This window comes from Eleutherodactylus coqui, chromosome 7 (assembly GCF_035609145.1).
Source record: "Eleutherodactylus coqui strain aEleCoq1 chromosome 7, aEleCoq1.hap1, whole genome shotgun sequence".
Classification (NCBI taxonomy): Eukaryota; Metazoa; Chordata; class Amphibia; order Anura; family Eleutherodactylidae; genus Eleutherodactylus; species Eleutherodactylus coqui.
Window position 1 is genome coordinate 224,140,639 of NC_089843.1, and position 23,984 is coordinate 224,164,622.

Sequence of the window (23,984 nt, forward strand, 5' to 3'; positions counted from 1 at the left end):
TCATCTATTATACCCAGGACTGTAACAAGGGGGTGCTCTAATAACTATGTATAATATATCAGGGGTAAGTACAGAGATCTCTCCCATCATCTATTATACCCAGGACTGTAACAAGGGGGCGCTCTAATAACCATGTATAATATATCAGGGTCAGTACAGAGATCTCTCCCATCATCTATTATACCCAGGAATGTAACAAGGGGGTGCTTTAATAACTATGTATAACATATCAAGGGTCAGTATAGAGATCTCTCTCATCCATTATACCCAGGACTGTAACAAGGGGGCGCTCTAATAACTATGTATAATATATCAGGGGTCAGTACAGCGATCTCTCCCATCATCTATTATACCCAGGACTGTAACAAGGGGGCGCTCTAATAACTATGTATAATATATCAAGGGTCAGTATAGAGATCTCTCTCATCCATTATACCCAGAACTGTGACTGTAACAAGAGGGCATCCTCTACGTCTAGAGGAAAGGTCTCTATACCGACAAAGAAGGGGGTGTTTATGCTGGGTTTACATGGAACGAATGTTTGGCAAATGATGCCCGACACTCATCCCCGCATACACTCACTGCAGTGTTGTTGCACAGGAGCTACTATTGCTGTCTCGCAGGGGCGTAACTATAGAGGATGAAGGGGATGCGGTTGCACCCGGGCCTAGGAGCCTTGGGGGGCCCATAAGGCCTCTCTTCTCCATATAGGAAGCCCAGTACTATGAATAAAGCATTATAGTTGGGGGCCCCGTTCCAGGTTTTGCATCGGGGCCCAGGAGCTTCAAGTTACGCCTCTGCTGTCTTGCTTACAGAGCGGCCAACAGGGGGGGCAGGGCAGTGCAGGAGATTTCTCTCCTCGCTCCCCCGCCCCCTACCATTGACATAATGTAGCGGCCGTTCAGTACTGAACGGTCGCTAGTTACACTGAATAAGGAGCGATCAGCTGATTGTCTGTGGTTTATGCTGCATAAACGATGAACGATCAGCTAATTGCTCCTTGTTCAGTTTAAATCGTGGCCGCTCAGTACTGAACGGCCGCTATGTTATGTCAATGGAGGGGGGTGGGGGAGCGAGGAGAGAAATCTCCTGCAGCCGCCCCACTGTGAGCCAGCCATACTAGCTCCCCTGCAGCAGCACCACAGCCAGTATGTGCAGGGTCGAGGGTCAGGCATTGCTTGTCCCATCTACAAGGGCCATAACTTAAGAGCAGTGAGACTCTGGAACTCTCTCCTGAGGACGTGGTGATGGCGGACTCATTTTACAAGAGTGGCCTGGATGCTTTTCTGGAGCGATACAATATTGAACGTTGTAATGTCTTCAGGGGGTGTTGATGCGGGGGATTGTTCTGATTGCCAGATCAGAGTTGGGAAGGAATTTATTTTCTTTAAATGCAGAAATTTGGCTTCTCACTGATTGTTTCTGTTTTTTCCCTCTGGATGAACATTGCGGAGTCACATGCTGCACTGGATGGACACGTGTTCTTCTGGCCTTACATACTGTTACTAAGTAACAAACCATTAAACACGACCACAATTAGTTCTGTTTCCTTTGTAGGGTGTGATTGTTCTAAGTAATAGAAACCCGGTGATGCTGTAACTACGAGGCCCTTTAATGGCTACAAACATACCCGATGCTACAGCGAGGGTTCAAACCCCTCAGGGCCCTTCATCTTTGTATTGTCTGCTTGTGACTTTTCCTGAGGCCTTTGTGACTGTTCTGTATTTTTGGTGGTTCTTCTTATTATTGTAATCTTGTTCTTTCAACTGATTTCCGTAATCTTGGTATATTTGAAAATAAATATTTTAAAAAAGTCTAAATTAGTTTGGTATCACCCTAATCCTACAGAATTGTGTTAAAGTATCCGTTATACCAAGATTACGTAACTAAAGGCTCAGGGGCCCAGATGCAAAAGGGGAGCTGCCCCCCCCCTCTATCTGTATCTGTACCTGTACCCATACCTAAACCCTTCTGCACTGAGGCATAACTTGAAGCTCCCGGGCCCCGATGCAAAACTTGTAACGGGGCCCCCAACTATAATGCTTTACTCATAGTACTGAGCTCTCTATATGGAGAAGAGAGGCCTTATGGGCCCCCTAAGGCTCCTGGGCCCGGGTGCAATTGCATCCCCTGCACCCTCTATAGTTACGCCCCTGGTTATACCGCACAGTGAATGCCATAAATAATGCCAGAATGTGTTTTCAGTTCCCACAAAATGAAAGTGATCAAAGAACTGTATGTATCCCAAAGTGAAACGAGCAGAACCTGCAGCTTCTCTAACAGACAGCGGCCCTCACCGACTGCGACTGAAGAGCAACAGGATGCAGAACAAGGTCTATACAGAATGCTTTTATGGTGCTAAAGCAGAAAAATCTGAAAAGCTATAAATGTTTTGCCTCCACAGTCCGACCTGCAGAATACAATGACTCATGTAGAGCGCGCTGGAACCGCTGCAGCAATAACCGCTGCCACACAAAAAACAAAACGCTTTCACCAAGTTTCCTCCTCCTACTTCCCCCTAAATTAAAACCTGCAGCTACTGGTCTAATGCTCCGGCGAGGAGCTGGTGGTGCTGATGTCCTTCTGCTTACACCTGGTTTCCGCCTCGTCTTCATTCCCCCAAATCAAAAATATATATTCTAAAGCCCCATAAACCTCCTGCAGCTCTAGAGCGCTGCGCCTGTGAGTCAGCATGTTGGCACCATCTCTCCCTAGGTGCAGCGGGCATTTTGTATAGGCATGTGACGTTGATGCAGTTTCTTTGTCCTGCTAACACAGTGCCTATGTTATATATGGCTGGGTCATGTGATGTAGACGTCTAATGAAAGTGCTGCCCGTATGTAAGATGGTGACATCATCCACCTGGTTGTTAATTGGCTGCACAGTCCCCTCTGTACCAAGCACTGTGGGAAATGTAATTTTCCAGTGACTCATGCCACCAATCAGCTTGGACACACCCAATCCAGTTTGTAGAAAATTGGGGCAATTTTTCCCGCCCGGCCTATCATGACAAGCAACACTTAATACCCCTGATGTCATTATGATGTATTAATGTCGGACGTGGTATGATATTCAGCAAACCCCCCTTCAGTCTCTGCAGTTTGTGACTCGGAGGGGAAACCGTTTAAATGGATTGGCTTTTATTTCTTCTTTAACCCAGTTCATAAAACCTGAATCGCATCCACATGAAATAACATGGCGGACGCACCTAATGCTGGCCTCCGGCCTCCGGGGGGCAGACACATATTTTACCAGAATTGCTGTGGTTTTGCCATGCAGATTTTGTCCGCATGATTTGGTAGATGAAGCCTTTAGAAGGGTCTGAAAGTCAAGCACAGAAATGCAACGATCCCCTAGAAAGCTGTGTGCAGCAAAGTCCACAAGAGCATCGATGTTTAGTGAAGGGCCCGCTCTACAGCCTGGGGTTTTGTTATAGCTCCTCTTTTTCTGCATCGCTTTTAGTTTTGTTTTCTGAGTTTTGCATCATTTTGTGTTTCCCAGAGGCTGACAATGTGAGATTGTATCCAAGGTAGAGCGCGGCGTCGCCACCTGTAGCCATGGCTGAAGGAGTTAACTGCAGCTCCTCTAATTGATAATAAGGCGGCATGTCTCCAGAGGGCATCTACCTCTCCCATCCCTGGAGGCTGCAGCTGACAGGGCTGTGAAGAACCATCTGAGCTGCAGGATTGAGTTGCTGCTCTTCAGAAGGGATAGTTTTACAAAGTGTTCACGCAGAGTAACCCAGCATCAATAATTCACCTGCCCGGAGATATCTGTGTGATTGTGCCCCCAGCACACCCTCTTGGCAGCCACGAGATCCTGCGCAGATCAGGCAAGAAGGCAAAGAGACGGAGCAGCTGGAAACTGACTTCATGGAGAACAGAGCAGACCCTGACCAGAGAGAACGCAGCGGCCCCCGAGAGACCACACACAAGTCCAAGGAGACCAGACCAAATGATTCCGCCCAGAGCAACGCGGCACCGGCTCATCTGCCAAGAGTCAGGCCGAGGCTGGTCTTCCACACGCAGCTGGCTCATGGCAGCCCAACTGGAAAAATTGAGGGCTTCACTAACGTCAAGGAACTTTATACAAAAATTGCCGAGGTGTTCAACATATCTCCAACAGAGGTGAGGACACAATCAGAACTATTGCAGTTGAGGGGATTGTAGACCTTTATGTCCCGGAGGATCTACAGCCGGTCAAACAGACATTGACTCCCATTTCTGTCTTCGATCTCTTCATCTCTTGCTTCAGTCCTTCCGTTGTGACGTGTTTGGATGGCACCCCTTCATATTGTATCGTACATATAGAATTCTTATGTCACAAAGAGCAATGCAGAATATTGCTGCTTCCTAAAGAATCATGACCATAAGCACAAGTCCAGATGACGCAACCCTCCAGAGTCTCATGCCTTGGCTATCCCACAACACCACAAATAATACCCTTAACTGCTTTATATTTAACTTTTCTGTTCCTGATTTCCACAGGTTTTCTACCAGTTTACAGTTCAGCAGTGCAGGACCGGCATCCTCTTGTTGGGTAATATGGCACCCGCCATGCTATTCGTTGTGTAGCATTCATACGGTTGGCACTGGAGGTGGTCCTACTGATCAGAGCGCTGCAGACCCTACTGCTCCACTCAGTGCTGTGTCAAGCACATTGGTGGTGAGAGTTGACTGGGAAGTAGTCCAGTGTTTGCATATGGAAGCATCTGAGGACGAGCAGGGGGCTGAGGACCTGTATTAGTGATCGGGGCACTGTAGTCGTGTTTATAAAGGCTTTGTGAGAGTATTACACTCTGATTTCTAGTGAATCTGTACATAAAGTGCAATAATTTTGAACAGCCTGAGAATCATTAAAGTGACCATCTGGTTCTTGGCAAACAAAGCCGAACTGCTTCTGACCACTTGATGCAACAGCACTGGCCAATCGGAGCAGCATGTAGAGTCTTAGACTACCAATGCATGCGAAGTATCACAGAAGAGGTTCGGCCATCTGTGTTTAAGCATTTCATACCAATATATTCCTAACCTTCATATTTAGGCAGTTTTCTCTCTCTTTTTCCTTTTGCATAGATTTTGTTCTGCACCTTGAACACTCACAAAGTGGACATGCAGAAGCTTCTCGGTGGGCAGATTGGTCTAGAAGACTTTATCTTTGCACATGTTAGAGGGGAAACCAAAGAAGTTGAGATCACCAAAACAGAAGATGCCTTGGGCCTCACGATCACTGATAATGGAGCTGGATATGCATTTATAAAGGTAGGTTGTGTGTGGGGGGGGGGGGGGTGCTCATGGCCAACTGGTGCAGACTGACTATGTGCCATGACTGGGAGGACGAGGATCTGCTGTGTGATGGACTCATGTCATCCACGCGGGTTGTATGAACTGCTCTGCGTGCTGCAGATGTAACGCACACACGACCAATAAGGAATGCGGCTTCTCCCATCAATCCAGTAGCATCTGCTGATGCACAATGCTTTTCCCACCATGATGGAGCTCAATGTCACAAGGCAGACAAGGCAATGTGGGGTCCATGGCCAGGCATCTCCCCGGATCTCAGGCCTATCCTTCAGGTGGACAAACAGACGCAGAAATTGTAAGAAATCCCAAGCACAGATTAGGAGGACAGTCTGTCATCAGTCAGGGTTGGCCAGAAGCCGATGTGCAGCACGTCCGGGTGACGTGTTGACAAATATTGAGTCTTTGCCTAAAGTTAATGTTTTTGTCAAAAGTTTAAAAACGTACAAAATGCTTCTAATTGAACTTCAGTGACCATAGAAACCTCTGACTAAGGCCTCATACCACGGGCACGCATGTGGAAACCCCGCACAGAATCCTCCCGTGTCCGCTGCCTGTGACTGCGTACCTGTCAGATAATCATCTTCTGTATGTGGATGTGACGCCACCGCACCGCTGCAGTACAGATCTCCCTGCGCCGTCGCCTAAGCGATGACGCACATCCGTGACGCTTCTGCCATGCTCATTACAAGGGCCGCGGAGGGACGGCTTCCATTGACTTCAACAGAAGCCGCCCCTGCATATCCGCTCGAAAAATAGAGCATGCTGCGATTTTATTTCGGCACGCAGCGGCTGCAAATAAAATCCGCTTTTGTGCGTGGAGAGAGGAATCCCAACCCGGATCAATGCCTAATCTGCCCGCGTGCACGAGGCCTAAGAGATCTAAAGTCACTGATGCAGCAAACTTTGGGAAAATTAAAACTTGTTGGTCTGAAGACTTTTGGCCAAGAATGTAATGTGTATTTGTGCCCCGTTTGGTGCGGTGTAACTGAATTCCCCTCGCCCCAGACAAGCAGAGAACTGGAGTTTGTCTGTCTGCTTTGCTGCTATAGACATTGACAGCAGCAGAAATATCCCCTCCCCCGATGTACAGACCAGGTTTCATACAGGCATATAAACGTGATGCAGCTTCTTTCTCTGGTCCTCCAATACAACCCCGTTTAACTTCTCTGCTGAATGTAATATATATGGCTAGGTCATGTGATGCAGGTGTCCAATGAAACTGCTGTGCATATGCAAGATGCAAGACACATTTGGTGACATCATCAAGGCACCCTGGCTGTTGATTGGCTGCATGTTGACCTCTATATCAGGCATATGGGAAATTCGATTTCCCTGAGATTTTTGTACTTGTCCCATTTGATTTACCAAAATCGGGTTGATTTTATCACCCGGCTGATCATGATGAGAAATACTAGTTAGTATTCAGAGTCCTCATGACCAGGGGCGGACCTAAAGTTCAGCTCGGCCCCCTTGGGCCTCCACCCCACACTCCCCCGGACCCATACCTAGATCGTGCTGCATACATGATCTGCCCCTTGGCGTAATCTTTCCAAACATGACACATTTCCTGCACATGATAATTGGTTTGTGGCCCCGCAGGCCGCTCTCACACCACCGCTTTTTACCGCTATTAGCGCGGTGCCCCGCAGTACAACACTCACATAGATTTTAATGAGGTTACTCAAACCTGCGCTCGAACACGGTGTTTCTCACGCTGTGATTTTCGAGAGCTCTCTGTTCTATTTTTGCGTTTTTGTGGTTTTTAGCACACCTTCTCACCCATCACAATGATGGGGTGCATTAAAAAGCGCCGTCAGACGCTGTAACCTGTGTTCGAAACCGCTGCTCGAAATTCTGGTAAAAATGCCACGATTTCAAGCTGCGTTTCCTGAACACGTGTGAGAGCGGCCTGAGGGGGTCAGGTTTTTGTTGTACTTTAGAACCAAAATTAAGACACATAAAAAACCTGCAGGCAGTATATAAAGATCATGTACGTTATTAAGGAGCTGCAGACACAATCAAGATAGATAGATAGACAGACAGATACACATATATACACATACCCCGGGACCCGGACCACTTCTCCTCCATGTGGTGGTAGTAGCAGCACAGGCAGACACAGCAGGAGGCAGGGCCAGGCAGCAAATGATCACATGTTTTTGTTGTACTTTAGAACCACAAGTAAGAAAAACACATAAAAAACCTGCAGGCAGTATTTAAAGACCGCGTATGTTATTAAGGAGCTGCAGACACAATGAAAAAGATAGATGATAGATATGAGCTAGGATAGGATATAGAAAGATTGATACGAGTATATAGATAGATAGATATGATGTTAGATGGATATGAGATAGGAGATACATAGATAGATAGATATAAGATAGATAATAGATAAATAGGAGATAGACAGATAGATATGAGATAGATAATAGGTATATAGGAGATAGATACCTAGATACATGGATAGATAGATAGACAGATAGATAGGTAGATATATAATAGATATATAGGAGATAGATAGATAGACACACATACCCCAGGGCCTGAACCACTTCTCCTCCATGTGGTAGTAGCAGCACAGGCAGATGCAGCAGCTTCCATTTAGCTGGGGGCAGGGGCAGCACATGATCATATCCTCACTGTGCCCTGATGGCCCATGTGACTGCCTCCCTCCTCCTCCCCCATGCTCTTCCCTACTTCCTCTCAGGCTGGCTATTCTGCCTGCCGCGTGATCAGAGCCTTGCTGCAGACAGAGCAGCTAGCCATTAATGCACTGAATGTGCATATGTGTATGGCAGAGGGGGACCTCGGGGCCCCCTGAGCACAGGGGCCGGGTCGCCACTGCGACCCCAGCGACCAGTGACGGTACGCCTATGCTCATGACTCAAGGATGGTGGTTAAATAGAAGCTTTCTCTATCCTTAGAATGTTCTTTCTCCCTGCGGGGATGCTGCAGAGTGCTTGAACACTTATTGCCTGGCTTTCCACAGAATACAGCTGATCACTGGGACAATTTGTCATTAGCTTATTGTGACAAGATTGTCTAAGATAGACCATTCTTTAGCAGCCTGAATGGGCTGAATGGCCCATGAAGGTGTGAGGGCCATGATGCAATGCTTACACGTACTGTATACATAATAGTTGGCTTGTGCACATTCTCACCAACGTCTACATGCTAATCTCCATTTGTTCTAATTAGAGAATTAAAGAAAGCAGCATCACTGACCGACTTAAAATTGTGAATGTGGGGGACAACATTGAAGCCATAAATGATCAGACCATTGTTGGATGCCGTCACTATGAAGTGGCAAAGATGTTGAGGGAACTTCCAAAGTCAGAAACCTTTACCCTACGCCTGGTGCAACCAAAACGAGCTTTCGGTAAGTGATCGATGACCATGATTGCAGCGCATTATTATAAATCGAGAAGGTTTCTACATAAATACCAGATAAACACCATAGAGAACTTGTTGGTAGAGATCTCAAGCCCTGGACACATGAACACCCCTGCTCAGTCCTGCATCTGAACGGCCGGCTGGGAATATTAGCTATCTTGTTAGTTGTGACAGTCCCAAACTAATTGGGTAGTGTTTGGCTGCCAGGTTAGGGAAGGGGAACAGAGATAGGGGACAGGGAGGACTGAATGGTCTCAGCGAATAGTTGGTGTAGACGGTCTGGAGGTTCCTGGAGGTGCTATAGATAGGAGGGTCGTGGGAGATGCTAGGGTGCCTGATGGAGAAAGAGAGGAGGTTGTGATCTGAGAGTGGAAGGGGGGAGTTAGTAACGTGAGAAGCAGAGCAGAGACGGAGGGAAACTAAATCGAGAGTGTTGCCGTCTCTGTGAGGGGGGTAATCTGAGAGTTGTGATAGGCCAAGGGAGGAGGTGATCGTTAAAAGCTGGGAGGTAGATAAGGAGCTGGGGTCGTTAGTAGGGATATTGAAATAGCCAAGGATGAGGGTTGGGATTTCATAGGATAGGAAGTGGGGGAGCCAGGTGGGGAGGTGCTCTAGGAACAGGCGGGTGGGACCTGGGGGCCAAAAGATAACTACGCCACGCAGGAAAATTGGATGGAAGAGTCGTAGAGTGTGGACTTTGAATGACTGCAGCGGGGGAGGTAGAATCGGACCGCTGTATCCATGTTTCAGTGAGGGTGAGAAGGTTGAAATGTTTGGTGATGAAGAGGTCATGGATGGTTGGGAGTTTGTTGCATGCGGATTGGGAGTTCCATAGAGTGCATTTGAATGGGGCAATGGGGGCACATGAGCTAGTGGGGTGGTTTGTTACGATTGGGGGGTGATTTTAGTAGAGAGCAATTCGGGGTGGGCCTGGGTTGGGGGATATGTCCACTGTGGCTAGGAGTAGCAGGGTAGTGAGGGTGAGCAGGTGGTGAGGGGAAGTTTGAAGGTATCTAAGGTGTTTTTTGGTGGTATGGGGGAAAGGTTGGAGGTGTCTGAGGAATGTGAAAAGTGCATGGGAGCTGTGCATGGGTGAGGAGAGGAGGGAGGGGCTGATGTGGATGGAGTGTTTTGGGACTGGGCATAAGAAGAGGGTATTTTTGTCCAAACTATAGGTGAATGGGGATTTACCCATCTCCTGCGCTGTTAAGCTGCATCATTCGACTATATAAGACACTTGTTCCCGGACACCTAGTACTGGACACCCATGTGTGCCAACCACATGCGTGGCAATGAGGCCACCACTAGATTTGTAGTTCAGACTGCAAGACTACAGCTGGGAGTGGCTAGTTAGATTACACTAGTCAACTAGCTGGCCCTGTATTTGCAAGGCTAATGAACAAGATGGGGGGATGGAGAGATTTATTGCCCTCTTACAGGGTAAGCATACAAAGGTGCCATTGTTCTGACTTAAGAACATCTGTCTACCATCTTTATGGGGGCTATGTCAGCCCATATCACTTCATTAGCTCCTATATACACATTTAGGATGTTCTTTCCACAAATAACCAGATTTGGGATCCGATTTTTAACATATGTCAATATTTAATAATTATTTCCTAATCCATCCAGAATGACGATCACATGAGGGAAAAACGGAACCCTGGAATCATTTGTCATCTCATCATATCTTCGCATTAAACTCTGATTTTGGCAGCAGGCCTAATTCTATTCCTGTTTGTCTGACTTGTTCTTCTGCACCCCCACATTGAACTAATTTGTTGACCAACTTTTGCATAGGAATGCTGAAACCCTCCGCCTTACTACACAGCCTCATTAAAGGGGTTTGTTCATTGCCACGATGTCCTCCCTGATCGCTACTGATGAGGACATGTGACGGCTGCAGCCAATCCCTGGCAATAGAAGGTCTCTGCTGTGGTCAGTGATTGGCTGCAGCAGTCACATGTGCGGGTCAGCAGCAATCAGGGAGGACAGAATGGATGTGAAGCAGTTTGAAGATGTGTGAAAACTTCTTGAACCTCATAAAGTGTCCTTTAGAAATGTCTGTAGGGAGGGATGACTGTCAGACTCTCTATCGGTGATCTTGGAACATAATGGACTAGACAACTGTCCTATTTCATTCCTAAAAACATCCACATCCAAAATATGGGTTCTTCTTTCATTTTTCTCCAAGTAAAATGTAAATTAACTCCTAACAATCCTTGAGATCTAAAACCAACTCATCCGATTCATCTTTGTGTCCTAGAAGCGTCATCCATGTGGCATGCCCACAAAGTCACCCGACCTTTAAATGTGGAACGAAGAACAAACTTGGACCTATGGGGGATCTCTTCCCAACAACTCTTATTACTTCACTACTTGGCATATTGGTGTCTAATATCCAGAGTACAGAACAAAGGAGCTTTCAAAGCCTCCATATTAGTAATCCTATTTAGAGACATCCCCGTGTCTTTCACGCATGTAGGAAGTGTTCTGAATCCACATAAACTGCAAGCAGATGGCAAACAAAGTCCATCCCGACCCTATCAGGCCCCGTGGGGTTCAGAGGATCCTTGGGCAGATTTGGTAAAAATATCCCTGTTAGGGTGACCACCCACTAGAGTTTTTTTTTCTGCTGCGAATTTGCTGCTATTTTTTCTTCCAATTGTCAATGGGACTTCCTAATGTTAAAACCGCAACGCAACGCAAGTCAATAGCTCTTTTGATACCGCAGGTTTACCTTTTTCTCCAGCATACTGAGCCATTCAGGCAGAGGATTAGTATTGTCCTCTGAGTCTGATATGCGGGTCTCCAACTCCTTGAGTTTTTCCAGCCATAAAAGGCCACGATCCACCTTGACTTCCTTTCTCTTTCTTGTAAGAGAGGCCTTACACAGTACTATGGCAGTTAAAGTTTCAGACTCCTCCAAAGTTTGTGGCTGTTCTTGCGGATTTGGAGGTAGTTGGCCCTTTATTTCTTGGATCTCTGGCAAATTCCTTAAGGTATACCGTGGTCGATCCCTGTTACTATTGACTCATATCACCATCATGAGCCGACCCCTGCTGTTTAGCGTGATGAGAAGGAATGTTGATGATTGGGTATGAAACAGATGTATAAGCATATGTGAAGATGGCATAATGCTTCCACAGTGCCACCTATTGGAAGGCAACATTCCTGCAAGTTGATGTCAGACCTAACAAGCATTGCATCAGTGACTGGGAATAATCTAGTATGTGCTCTCACCCGGGAGAGACTATATCCTTTTTGACCCACGTCCATAGGCCTCTCATTAGCCAAGCTAGCAAAGAAGGCTTGTTAAAAGGTCTGATATTGACTTGCAAGAATGCTGCCTACCAATAGGTGGCACTGTAGAGGCACTGCTCCATTTCCCTGTTTGCATACATTTTCCAGAGGTGCATGGCCTTCTAAGACTCCTCACACCTTCTAGGTGCTCTCCCTACGATACCCTTCCTCACCACAAATCTATAAAGCACAGATACTGTTGTGGAAATCCCACTTAGTCGTTGACCACAGTGGTGGTTGGACCCAACCAGGACATCATTGAGATAATAGCAAGAATCCAGTTAATGTAACATTCAGGCTGTGCCTGTAGAATAGCGTGGACCAGCAGTGAAGAATGACCTCTAGTACTGTTCACAGTAGATCCTTTTGTTCTGTATAGCTGAGGTATAATGGTGATGCTTGAGATGTCCAATAGACGGAGATACAGACGACGTGTAACATTCATGGTTGTTGCCTTTATGGTAGTGATAAAAAGCTTCTGATAACAGACTTTATGATAGAAGAAGTCCTAAAAACATTGGAACTCGTATCCACAAAAAGTGTTATAAATGGTATTGAGTGCAGGTTTGAGGGGATCGCGCTATAATCCAGAAAAAGAGCTATGGCTTGTGATTTTGATGGAGAGCAGGCACCCCTTATATTAAACCCCTGGACTAAGTTGGTAGGTGAGAAGTACTTGCACCAGGCGAATAGAGAGACAGCGGAGGAGGCTAACATACTTTCCACCCTTGATCGCAAGGGCCAAAAATGGTGTCTGTGGCCCTCAGCCCTGACACTCATAGCCCTCCAGTGTCTCTATTTATGCACTCCTACAACAATGGAAGTGCATGGGACTCTGGCCAGGTCTCACAGAGGCTCTGCGAGCTGTCCAGCAGGCAGCAGTATGTCTCAGTGCCAGTCTGGCATCTGTTGGGTCCAAGTTCTTGATTGGATGGCCAGGCACAGAGCAGGCCTCGTGCTAGCAGGTGCAGAGTTATACAAAATGCCCCTCTTGAGGTGTGCTGCACAGTGGTGGCTGGGGGAAGAGTTCTTGAGCCGTCTCCAAGCTAGGATGCCCAAGGCTAGACATGTAGAGCTCCCATACCACATGTCTGTTCTCCTCAGAGGTTAGACCATGCTCCCTTTTTAAAGGTTTGATGACCCCCAGCTTTGATTTACGCTAATTACTACAAACTCTTCTGGATTCCTCCTCCCATTTTTGCATAATTTCCTTCAACAACCTAAAACACTTGGCTGTTGCTCTCGGGATCTACATAACGCCTTGGTCACGCTGGAGGTGGAATGCTCCTGTACTCAGAACTTGACACATTTTCAACCTATAGAAATCCACGACAAAGCCAAATTTACATACATACGGCCTCAAACAGCCGAAGATAGGAAGTCAGTGGATGGAGAATTCAACGGAGGTCTGGGAATCCAAAGGCGTAAATTAAACCGAGATCAATGCTTATTCATAATCTTAGGTCAGATCTTAATATGCTGTTTAATTGGTTACAATCTGCTGATGTTTTCCTAGATATGATTGGGCAAAGAGGCAAACCCAATAAATGTGAAGGGAAGATGTCCAGCGGGAAAGAGACTCTCCGTCTGAGAAATAAGGGCATGGCTACTCTGGAAGAACTGGTAAGGCTCCACATCTATATCTGCACTGACAACCCTCGTAACTGCTGCTCTCACACACCGGCTGCCCCCTCGGCAGGAGAGCTAACCCTCTAATAGATCTATTCGAACAGCGCCACTTATCCAAGCCCAGGCATTCTCGTGGTGATTGAGCTTCCCACCCACCATGGAATCGGAGGCTCTTATTTATTTATTTTTAAACAATCTCTTTTTTTATTAATTTCACGGTTTGGGGCTCTTATTTTGAAATACTCCAATAAATCCATTCTGATTGGGGCTGACTCAACAGATGGAAGGGTCTCCTGAATGGCATCCCCCTGCAGGGAGATCAGGGGTGTCCATTATGGTGTCATGGCAGCCCGAGACTTGACGAAGCACCCCAGGCCTGCCACGTCTTTCTGCTTATGACGATGTTCCTGTGGCGTGCCTGCAAAAATGCAATAAACTGCAATTTGTAGCAATACTGTATATTGTATAAATGATCACATGACCGCTGGTTCAAATCCTCTATGGGGACTAAAAACCAATGTAAAAGTTCGTTTTTTTTTTAATTAATGCAAAAAATTCAAATGTTTAAATGCTTCATTTTCCCATTTTTTACAAAAATAAAAAATACATAAACCTCTTTCTTATCACCAAGTCCATGAAGGTCCGATCTATTAAAGTAACGGATTTATTCTGAATAGTGAGCAGCGTCAGAAAAACCCCACAATGCCTTTGGTCACTCCGCCTTCAAGAAAAAGTGATCAAAAAGTGTCACGTACCCCAAAATAGCAGGACCAATAGAAATGACAGGTTGTCCTCCACAACAAGGAGCCCTCACACAACCCTATCGAAGGAAACCTAGGGAAGTTCTGGTGGTCCGAATACGGCAGCAGAAGGCCGTAATCAATGAGCCGCGGAATAAAGTTACCGTGTAATTTGTGCCGCATGGCGTGTGCCATAAGAACAAACGTGGCAAAATTGTGTTTATTTTCCATTAACCTCAGTTTTTCAATACATTTTATGGTGTATAAACCCCTTAAGGAACAAGTGCGGTAAATTTACAGCCCCTGGTCCTCGGCTTTAATCCCAGCCAATACCAAAAATACAGCGTGGGATTAAAGTCTCTGCTCCTGCAATCAAGCAGGTTGGGTCCTCGACTGTCAGACACAGCCGACCACCCGGAGGAGAAGTAAGGAGCGGCTTTTAACTAAAAAGTGGAAGTATTACTTCCATTATGTGACCCGGCGATCATGTGACTGCGGGGTGCCCTCTGTCACAGCAGAGCTGCTCTCTTAGTGACTATTGTCACTGCAGGGGGTGCTTTCCCTCTACCTCAGGCTGCTATAGATGCTCCAGCTACAATGTAAAAGTAGGAAATAAAAAATAATACAACATGAATGACCCCCCCAGAGGTCTCATATGATGTCATGGGGGTCACAGATGGTAAAAAAAATGGTTACAAAAATGAGTAAAAAAAATACAGAATAAAATAAAAATATATGCATAAATAAGAAAATGACCCCTCCCCCCCCCGACGATGCCGACCAAAACTGTCGCCGTATGCATCCTGTAATGAAGACTTATACACATGATATATCACAACATCCAACATGAAATGAGGAACCCGTTCCTAAACTAGATCCTTCCTTCAGATAGCAAAAATAATTTTATTAGCTGAAGAAAAAAAATGGGTCAGTTTAACCGCCACAAGGGTAAAATCCCTAAAGAGCGTCTGGTCCTTTAGGGACAAAACAGCCTCGTACCATTGCAAAATATACTAGTCAATAGAAAAAGAAAGGCGTTCTGATATCTTGAAGATGGCTGGCTCCAGGGGCGTAACTAGAGGGGATGCAGGGGATGCGGTGGCACCCGGGCCCAGGAGCCTTCGGGGGCCCATAAGGCCTCTCTACTCCATATAGGGAGCCCAGTACTATGAGTAAAGCATTATAGTTGGGGGCCCCGTTACAGGTTTTGCATTGGGGCCCGGGAGCTTCATGTTATGCCTCTGGCTGGGTCCATTTATCTGGCAACATTTCAGCAATTACACTGAGCAGTAGAGCGTAGAGGACGGCTGGAGATCCTCATATCATAAGGGGGTTTCCAGTTATTACTTCTATATTGTCTGAGCTCCCTGAGCCCCAAAATATATACAAGTAATATAATCACTGACAGCAGACTGCCATTTGGGGGTCCGCCGCCACAGCGTCTTATAGGTGACATCACCTGGCCTGACGTCCCACAAACATGTCACATGTCTTAAGGCTTCTACATTAGAAGATTTACGTTTACAGGATGTCACTGATCTCACCTGGAATGCTGCCACATCCTTTCTGCTACACATTGCTGTTATAAGGAATCTATTTGGATCAGATTCTAATTAGTGGCGACTGCAGAGCACCTGCCCACCCTGTCTCTGGTTGAAAGGTAGTGCTGTCTGCGCTCCATTACTTCTTCATTTACAGGATGTCACTGATGGTATCCATTCTGGTCTCCCACTCATTATTGTACCGCTCTCCACCATGCTTCACTGCTGCCTGCAGACACTCATTATTGTACCACTCTCCCCCATGCTTCACTGCTCCCTGCAGGCACTCATTATTGTACCGCTCTCCACCATGCTTCACTGCTGCCTGCAGACACTCATTATTGTACCGCTCTCCACCATGCTTCACTGCTGCCTGCAGGCACTCATTATTGTACCGCTCTCCATCATGCTTCACTGCTGCCTGCAGACACTCATTATTGTATCGCTCTCCCCCATGCTTCACTGCTCCCTGCAGGCACTCATTATTGTACCGCTCTCCACCATGCTTCACTGCTGCCTGCAGACACTCATTATTGTACCGCTCTTCTCCATGCTTCACTGCTGCCTGCAGACACTCATTATTGTACCGCTCTCCCCCATGCTTCACTGCTGCCTGCAGACACTCATTATTGTACTGCTCTCCACCATGCTTCACTGCTGCCTGCAGACACTCATTGTACTGCTCTCCACCATGCTTCACTGCTGTCTGCAGACACTCATTATTGTACCACTCTCCCCCATGCTTCACTGCTCCCTGCAGGCACTCATTATTGTACCGCTCTCCACCATGCTTCACTGCTGCCTGCAGACACTCATTATTGTACCGCTCTCCCCCATGCTTCACTGCTGCCTGCAGACACTCATTATTGTACCGCTCTCCACCATGCTTCACTGCTGCCTGCAGACACTCATTATTGTACCACTCTCCACTGTGCTTCACTGCTTCCCTCAGACACTCATTATTGTACCAGTCTACACCATGCTTCACTGCTGCCTGCAGACACTCATTAATGTACCAGTCTCCATCATGCTTCACTGCTGCCTGCAGACACTCATTATTGTACCGCTCACCCCCATGCTTCACTGCTGCCTGCAGACACTCATTATTGTACCACTCTCCACTGTGCTTCACTGCTGCCTGCAGACACTCATTAATGTACCAGTCTCCATCATGCTTCACTGCTGCCTGCAGACACTCATTAATGTACCAGTCTCCATCATGCTTCACTTCTGCCTGCAGACACTCATTATTGTACCGCTCACCCCCATGCTTCACTGCTGCCTGCAGACACTCATTATTGTACCACTCTACCCCATGCTTCACTACTGCCTGCAGACACTCATTAATGTACCAGTCTCCATCATGCTTCACTACTGCCTGCAGACACTCATTAATGTAGCAGTCTCCATCATGCTTCACTACTGCCTGCAGACACTCATTAATGTAGCAGTCTCCATCATGCTTCACTGCTGCCTGCAGACACTCATTATTGTACTGCTCTCCTGCCCTCTGCAAATGAACTGCCTTCTTTTTCTGTTAAAATCTGAAATATCTATCAGTCCAGAGTGCATGTTGCCATTTTTCTGCACCCCAGTTCTTATGTTTTTGGGCACAGCTGAGTGGCTTTGCCATGTGTCTGTCGAAGGTATGGCTTTTTGGCTGCAATTCTTCCATGAAGATCACTTCTGGCCAGACTTCCCCAATGTAAAAGTAGATGGGTGTAGCTGTGTTCCACTGGTTTCTTCCAGTTATGCTCATAAGTGCTGCATTACTGGACATCGTTCACCGTGCGGGTTAAGTAATGCATTATTTTGATAGATTGGACTTTTACGGACGCAGCGATACAAAACACGTATTTTTGCTTTATTATTTAGATTCTTTTGTTGTAAATATGGCAAAAGGGGTTTTTAAAAAACTTTTATTACTCTTTTTTTTTACTAGTTAATAAAACTTTATTGTTTTTATTTTTACACTTTCTTTTAGTCCCCAGAGGGGACAACAACCAGCAATGCTTTCTGCAAATCATGTCCTATGAGGAACGGTCAAAGGATCAGGGAATGTTTAGCAGAAGAGAAGGCTGAGAGGAGACTTAATAGCTGCCTACAAATATCTGAAGGGCTGTCACAGTGCAGAGGGATCAGCCCTATTCTCATCTGCACAAGGAAAGACTAGAAGCAATGGGAGGAAACCGAAAGGGAGGAGACACAGATTAGATATTAGACAGTGATGGGATCAATGAGTGGAACAGGATACCACAGGAGGTGGGGAGTTCTCCTTCAATGGAAGTGTTCAAACAAAGGCTGGACAGATATCTGTCTGGGATGATTTAGTGATCCTGCACTGAGCAGGGGGTTGGACTGCATCCTGTGAACAAACACGAGCATGGAGGGCTGAGCATCATCATGGGGCACAGTGGGAGTGGGTAGAGGCGCATATATCCCTGTAGAAGTCAGAAAACTCCTTTTAATTATTAGTTTTAAGAATGATCTAAGAGGTAAGTGGTATCATGAAGGGGTGTAGTGCACCCAAAAAGGTGCTAGGGCACGAGAGTCTGAGGCAGGGCCCTAGATTTTGAATTGGCTTCCTCCCAAGCATGAATATTTCCCAGCACTTGTGAAAGGCATGTAAACGTTTCCCAACAATTGCTGGGCTGAACCTGCAGGGGTAGCTCAGTATTTAGCACAATTGTAAGGCGTTAACAGCGCTGGTGTAATGGCGCCCTTCAGGAAAGTCTCGTTATCCAAATCGCAGGCCAGTCCTACGCGTTCTCACAGTTTATATGCCTACGGCTGACTTCATTGTCCACAGAAGGGCATATTTACTGAAAATGGCTCAGCAGGCACTCTGTGCTTCACCAGGACGTGGGACCACTGCAGCCAATCACTGGCCACACGAGTGACCTCAGTAGCCGCTATCCTTCTCCAGTGACTCAGTCTCTTTCCTCCACTATCAATCTCCAATGTTTCTCCAGATTCTTCCCTATATCTTAAGATTCAGAATATTTCTTTCCAGTTGTGTTCTCTGGCCTGTCTGCATCTTCCCTCCGATCTCCAGCCATTCCAACCCTCCTTTTTTTATAAAGTCCCCTCCTGCGCACCCTGTTGGAATATCCGGTGGGCCACAGCAGGTGACATAAAATGGCCATGGCACAGATTTCGTTTTGCTCTATACTGTAGATGGATGTGTGCAGCCTGAGTCTTGGGTTGGCCTCTTGTGCCTGAGTTAGTGCTGCTGGTCAGCAATACCTTGCCTTTAGAGGCTGAGAGGAGCCCTGTGTGGCGCAGAGTGTTAAAGCAGTGAATTGCAGTCCTAAGCTCTCGCTCACGACCTGAAGGTTGCAAGTTTAATCCCCACTTGGTTCAGGTAACTGGCTCAAGGTTGACTGAGCCTTCCATCCTTCTGAGGTCAGTAAAATGAGCATCCAGCTTGCTGGGGGGTAATGAATTAGCTGAGAGTGCTGTGGAATAAGTTGGTACTATATAAATAACGGGGGTTTAAGGCCTCTGTGTGATAGACGTCCCTTCGGCTGCTCTCCTTTTCCCCATTGAGTTCCCTGCTGGTTGCTTCTACATTGTTGGAGGGCAGTTCATTATTTTATCAGCTGCCCACTATGCTGGTTATTGAAGTGTCATGTGACTGCGCATGCATTTTGTTGACTGCTGGAGTATAACATTGCATGATGTATGAGCAGTCACATGACCACAATGCAAATGTAACATGTCAACAATAGAGATGAGCGAACGTACTCGGTAAGGGCGATTTCGCAATCGAGCACCGCGATTTTCGAGTACTTCACTACTCGGGTGAAAAGTACTCGGGGGCGCTGTGGGGCGGGGGGTTGCAGAGGGGAGTGGGGGGTAGCAGCGCGGAACAGGGGGGAGCCCTCTCTCTCCCTCTGCAACCCCCCGCTCACCCACAGCGCACCCGAGTACTTTTCACCCGAGTAGTGAAGTACTCGAAAATCGCGGTGCTCGATTGGGAAATCGCCCTTACCGAGTACGTTCGCTCATCTCTAGTCAAGAAGCAGAAATCACAGTCATGTGATTGCCGAGAAATCTCCATGGAAGATGCGCTGCTTATGTCTGTGACCTTCTGTAGATTAGCGGCACTGGCAGGGCATCCAGGGGCATCGGAAGCCCCTTGTCAGGTTGCCGTAACCTGTGGGCGGCGCCCTTCCATGCTTCACTACACCCGTGGTAACACTCTTAGTGGCCAAGAGCTGCAGAAGACAATAGAGCGGTGGATACAGTTCTGGTCTTGGACAATGAATGTAGTTCTGCCGTCACTATATGCATGTGTGATACTTGGAAGCCCGACGTAAGGGGCCGACCTACTCCGACTACCGTAATAATGGCTGCCGTTCCTGAGTGTAATTGTTAATATCTGCAGTAAATGGGCGGCGGTTACAGCCAATCAGGAGGTGGCTTTATTACGAAGATTTACAAAAACAAGTAAAATAACTATTTTTTGTGTCTTACTGACTTTCCAGCCGAGTAACGGGGAAGAAGAGGCGACGTGTAAGGTGGATGACTTACTGGAGAGTTACATGGGAATCCGGGATATGGAGCTTGGTAAGTGAGCTTAAAGAGTTACATTGTAGCACTAGTGTTACCCAACATGTCATTAACCCATTAGTGACCATCAGTCGGCTTACTCTGAATGGCAATCTTCCAACGCATGCGCCTATTTATGGTGCCGCACGGGAACTACGGCACCCAGAAGATGAGCTGCCCTCCTGCAGATGGGAGTTAGCGCCAATCCTCACTGTTTAACCCTTTAAAACCCCTCCGTGCAACCACAGCATCTAGGAAGCTGGGAGGGGGCTGGCTGTGTCCTCCATCAGCCCCTTGGGATGCAATCTAACAATGCATGCATGAAGTATTGCTGTGTATTGTGCTAATGATCAAAGGGAAAGTCTCATAATGGGAAAAAAGCATAATTAGGGGAAATACAAAGGGGAAAAACACAACCCCCTCCCCCCCATTTAGCATTTTTATGTAAAAAAAAATATCACAGAGACCAAACTTCCCCACAAGATTGTTATGGTAATGACCCCAATAAAGGTTAGCCCATTTAACCCGCCCATTTTAAAAGTTGCTAAATTCTGCATGTTCTACTCTAAAAATGGAATGAAAAAGATCAAAAAGTTACAGGAATAAAAAAATGATGCCATTAAAAACTACAGCAGAAAAAACCACCCGACACGGCGCCGATGTGGGACAATCCCCCCAAATAAAGGCTGCCTGTACACGGCCGTGCCGGAGCCTGCGGTGAGAATTCTGGCAGCGGGATGCGCCCCGTGCCGCGGTATGGAGCTTATACTCACCCGTCTGGCGTTTTCTCACTCTGCACTGCGATGTTCCGGCTGACGCACCGCCGCAGAGCGAAGCCGGCGCGTTACCTGTGACATTCACACGGAAATAGGACATGCAGCGATTTGCTAACCTTGCGAGTTTTCACGCGGTCGAATCGTGGCTGTCTGCATAGGATTGTATTATGTAATGCACTCCTATGGCAGCGGGCGGAAATTGTGCAGGAAATCCAGCCGCAGAGTTTCCGCGCGTGTGCAGGGGCCAAAGTCTTAAAACATAAATTGCTTTGGAAATTCTGTGCTAACGTTCCCAAACCCTGTGCAGACGGACGCGGCGCGGCCCTGTGAAGGCGGACGTGGCACGCGGCCCTGTGAAGGCGGACGTGGCGCGGCCCTGTGAGGGCGGACGTGGCGCGGCCCTGTGAAGGCGGACGTGGCGCGGCCCTGTGAAGGCGGACGTGGCGCTGCCCTGTGAAGGCGGACGTGGCGCTGCCCTGTGAAGGCGGACGTGGCGCTGCCCTGTGAAGGCGGACGTGGCGCTGCCCTGTGAAGGCGGACACGGCGCCACCCTGTGAAGGCGGACGCAGCGCGGCTTTGTGAAGGCGGACGCGGCGCGGCTCTGTGAAGGCGGGCGTTGGCGTGGCTCTGTGAAGGCGGACGTGGCACGCCCCAATGAAGGCGGACATGGCGCGGCCCTGTGAAGGCGGACGTGGCGCTGCCCTGTGAAGGCGGACGTTGCGCTTCCCTGTGAAGGCGGACATGGCGCTGCTCTGTGAAGGCGGACGTGGCGCTGCTCTGTGAAGGCGGACGTGGCGCTGCTCTGTGGAGGCGGGCGTTGGCGCGGCCCTGTGAAGGCGGCATGGCGCAGCCCTATGAAGGCGGACATGGCGCGGCCCTGTGAAGGCGGACATGGCGCGGCCCTGTGAAGGCGGACATGGCGCGGCCCTGTGAAGGCGGACATGGCGCGGCCCTGTGAAGGCGGACATGGCGCGGCCCTGTGAAGGCGGACGTGGCGCTGCTCTGTGAAGGCGGACGTGGCGCTGCTCTGGGAAGGCGGACGTGGCGCTGCTCTGTGAAGGCGGATGCGGCGGGCTCTGTAAAGGCGGACGCGGCGCGGCTCTGTGAAGGCGGACGCGGCGCGGCCCTGTGAAGGCGGACATGGCGCGGCCCTGTGAAGGCGGACATGGCGCGGCCCTATGAAGGCGGACATGGCGCGGCCCTATGAAGGCGGACATGGCGCGGCCCTATGAAGGCGGACGTTGGCGCGGCCCTGTGAAGGCGGGCGTTGGCGCGGCCCTGTGAAGGCGGCATTGCGCGGCCCTGTGAAGGCGGACGTGGCGCTGCCCTGTGAAGGCGGACGTGGCGCTGCTCTGTGAAGGCGGACGTGGCGCTGCTCTGTGAAGGCGGACGTGGCGCTGCTCTGTGAAGGCGGACGTGGCGCTGCTCTGTGAAGGCGGACGTGGCGCTGCTCTGTGAAGGCGGACGTGGCGCTGCTCTGTGAAGGCAGACGCGGCGCTGCTCTGTGAAGGCGGATGCAGCGGGCTCTGTAAAGGCGGACGCGGCGCGGCTCTGTGAAGGCGGACGCGGCGCGGCCCTGTGAAGGCGGACATGGCGCGGCCCTGTGAAGGCGGACATGGCGCGGCCCTATGAAGGCGGACATGGCGCGGCCCTGTGAAGGCGGACGTTGGCGCGGCCCTGTGAAGGCGGGCGTTGGCGCGGCCCTGTGAAGGCGGCATTGCGCGGCCCTGTGAAGGCGGACGTGGCGCTGCTCTGTGAAGGCGGACGTGGCGCTGCTCTGTGAAGGCGGACGTGGCGCTGCTCTGTGAAGGCGGACGTGGCGCTGCTCTGTGAAGGCGGACGTGGCGCTGCTCTGTGAAGGCAGACGCGGCGCTGCTCTGTGAAGGCGGATGCAGCGGGCTCTGTAAAGGCGGACGCGGCTCTGTGAAGGCGGACATGGCGCGGCCCTGTGAAGGCGGATATGGCGCGGCCCTGTGAAGGCGGACATGGCGCGGCCCTATGAAGGCGGACATGGCGCGGCCCTGTGAAGGCGGACATGGCGCGGCCCTGTGAAGGCGGACATGGCGCGGCCCTGTGAAGGCGGACATGGCGTGGCCCTGTGAAGGCGGACATGGCGCTGCCCTGTGAAGGCGGACGTGGCGCTGCCCTGTGAAGGCGAACGTGGCGCTGCCCTGTGAAGGCGGACGTGGCGCTGTTCTGTGAAGGCGGACGCGGCGCCGCTCTCTGAAGGCGGATGCGGCGCCGCTCTCTGAAGGCGGATGCGGCGCCGCTCTCTGAAGGCGGATGCGGCGCCGCTCTCTGAAGGCGGACGCGGCGCCGCTCTCTGAAGGCGGATGTGGCGCCGCTTTGTAAAGGCAGGCGTGGCGCTGCTCTGTGAAGGCGGATGTGGCGCTGCTCTGTGGAGGCAGATGTGGCGCTGCTCTGTGAAGGCGGATGTGGCGCGGCTCTGTGAAGGCAGGCGTGTCTGTGAAGGCGGATGCGGCACCGCTCTGTGAAGGCGGATGCGGCACCGCTCTGTGAAGGCGGATGCGGCGCGGCTCTGTGAAGGCGGATGTGGCGCGGCTCTGTGAAGGCGGATGTGGCGCGGCTCTCTGAAGGCGGATGTGGCGCTGCTCTGTGAATGCGGTCGCGGCGCCGCTCTGTGAAGGCGGATGTGGCGCCGCTCTGTGAAGGCGGATGTGGCGCTGCTCTGTGAAGGCGGACATGGCGCGGCCCTGTGAAGGCGGACATGGCGCGGCCCTGTGA

The 23,984-nt window shown here is 49.3% G+C and overlaps 1 protein-coding gene across 1 annotated transcript in view; it reads left to right on the top strand.

The window, feature by feature from the left end:
• The first annotated feature begins 3,672 nt into the window (after window positions 1-3,672).
• The window catches only part of GIPC3 (GIPC PDZ domain containing family member 3), a 45,250-nt gene continuing 24,938 nt past the window's right edge, over window positions 3,673-23,984 (top strand). The window contains exons 1-5 of the mRNA XM_066574952.1: window positions 3,673-4,127; window positions 5,076-5,261; window positions 8,502-8,682; window positions 13,516-13,622; window positions 20,400-20,481. Of these exons, the coding sequence (XP_066431049.1) occupies window positions 3,873-4,127; window positions 5,076-5,261; window positions 8,502-8,682; window positions 13,516-13,622; window positions 20,400-20,481 (811 nt within the window). The 5' untranslated portion in view covers window positions 3,673-3,872. The remainder of the gene's footprint in view (window positions 4,128-5,075; window positions 5,262-8,501; window positions 8,683-13,515; window positions 13,623-20,399; window positions 20,482-23,984) is intronic.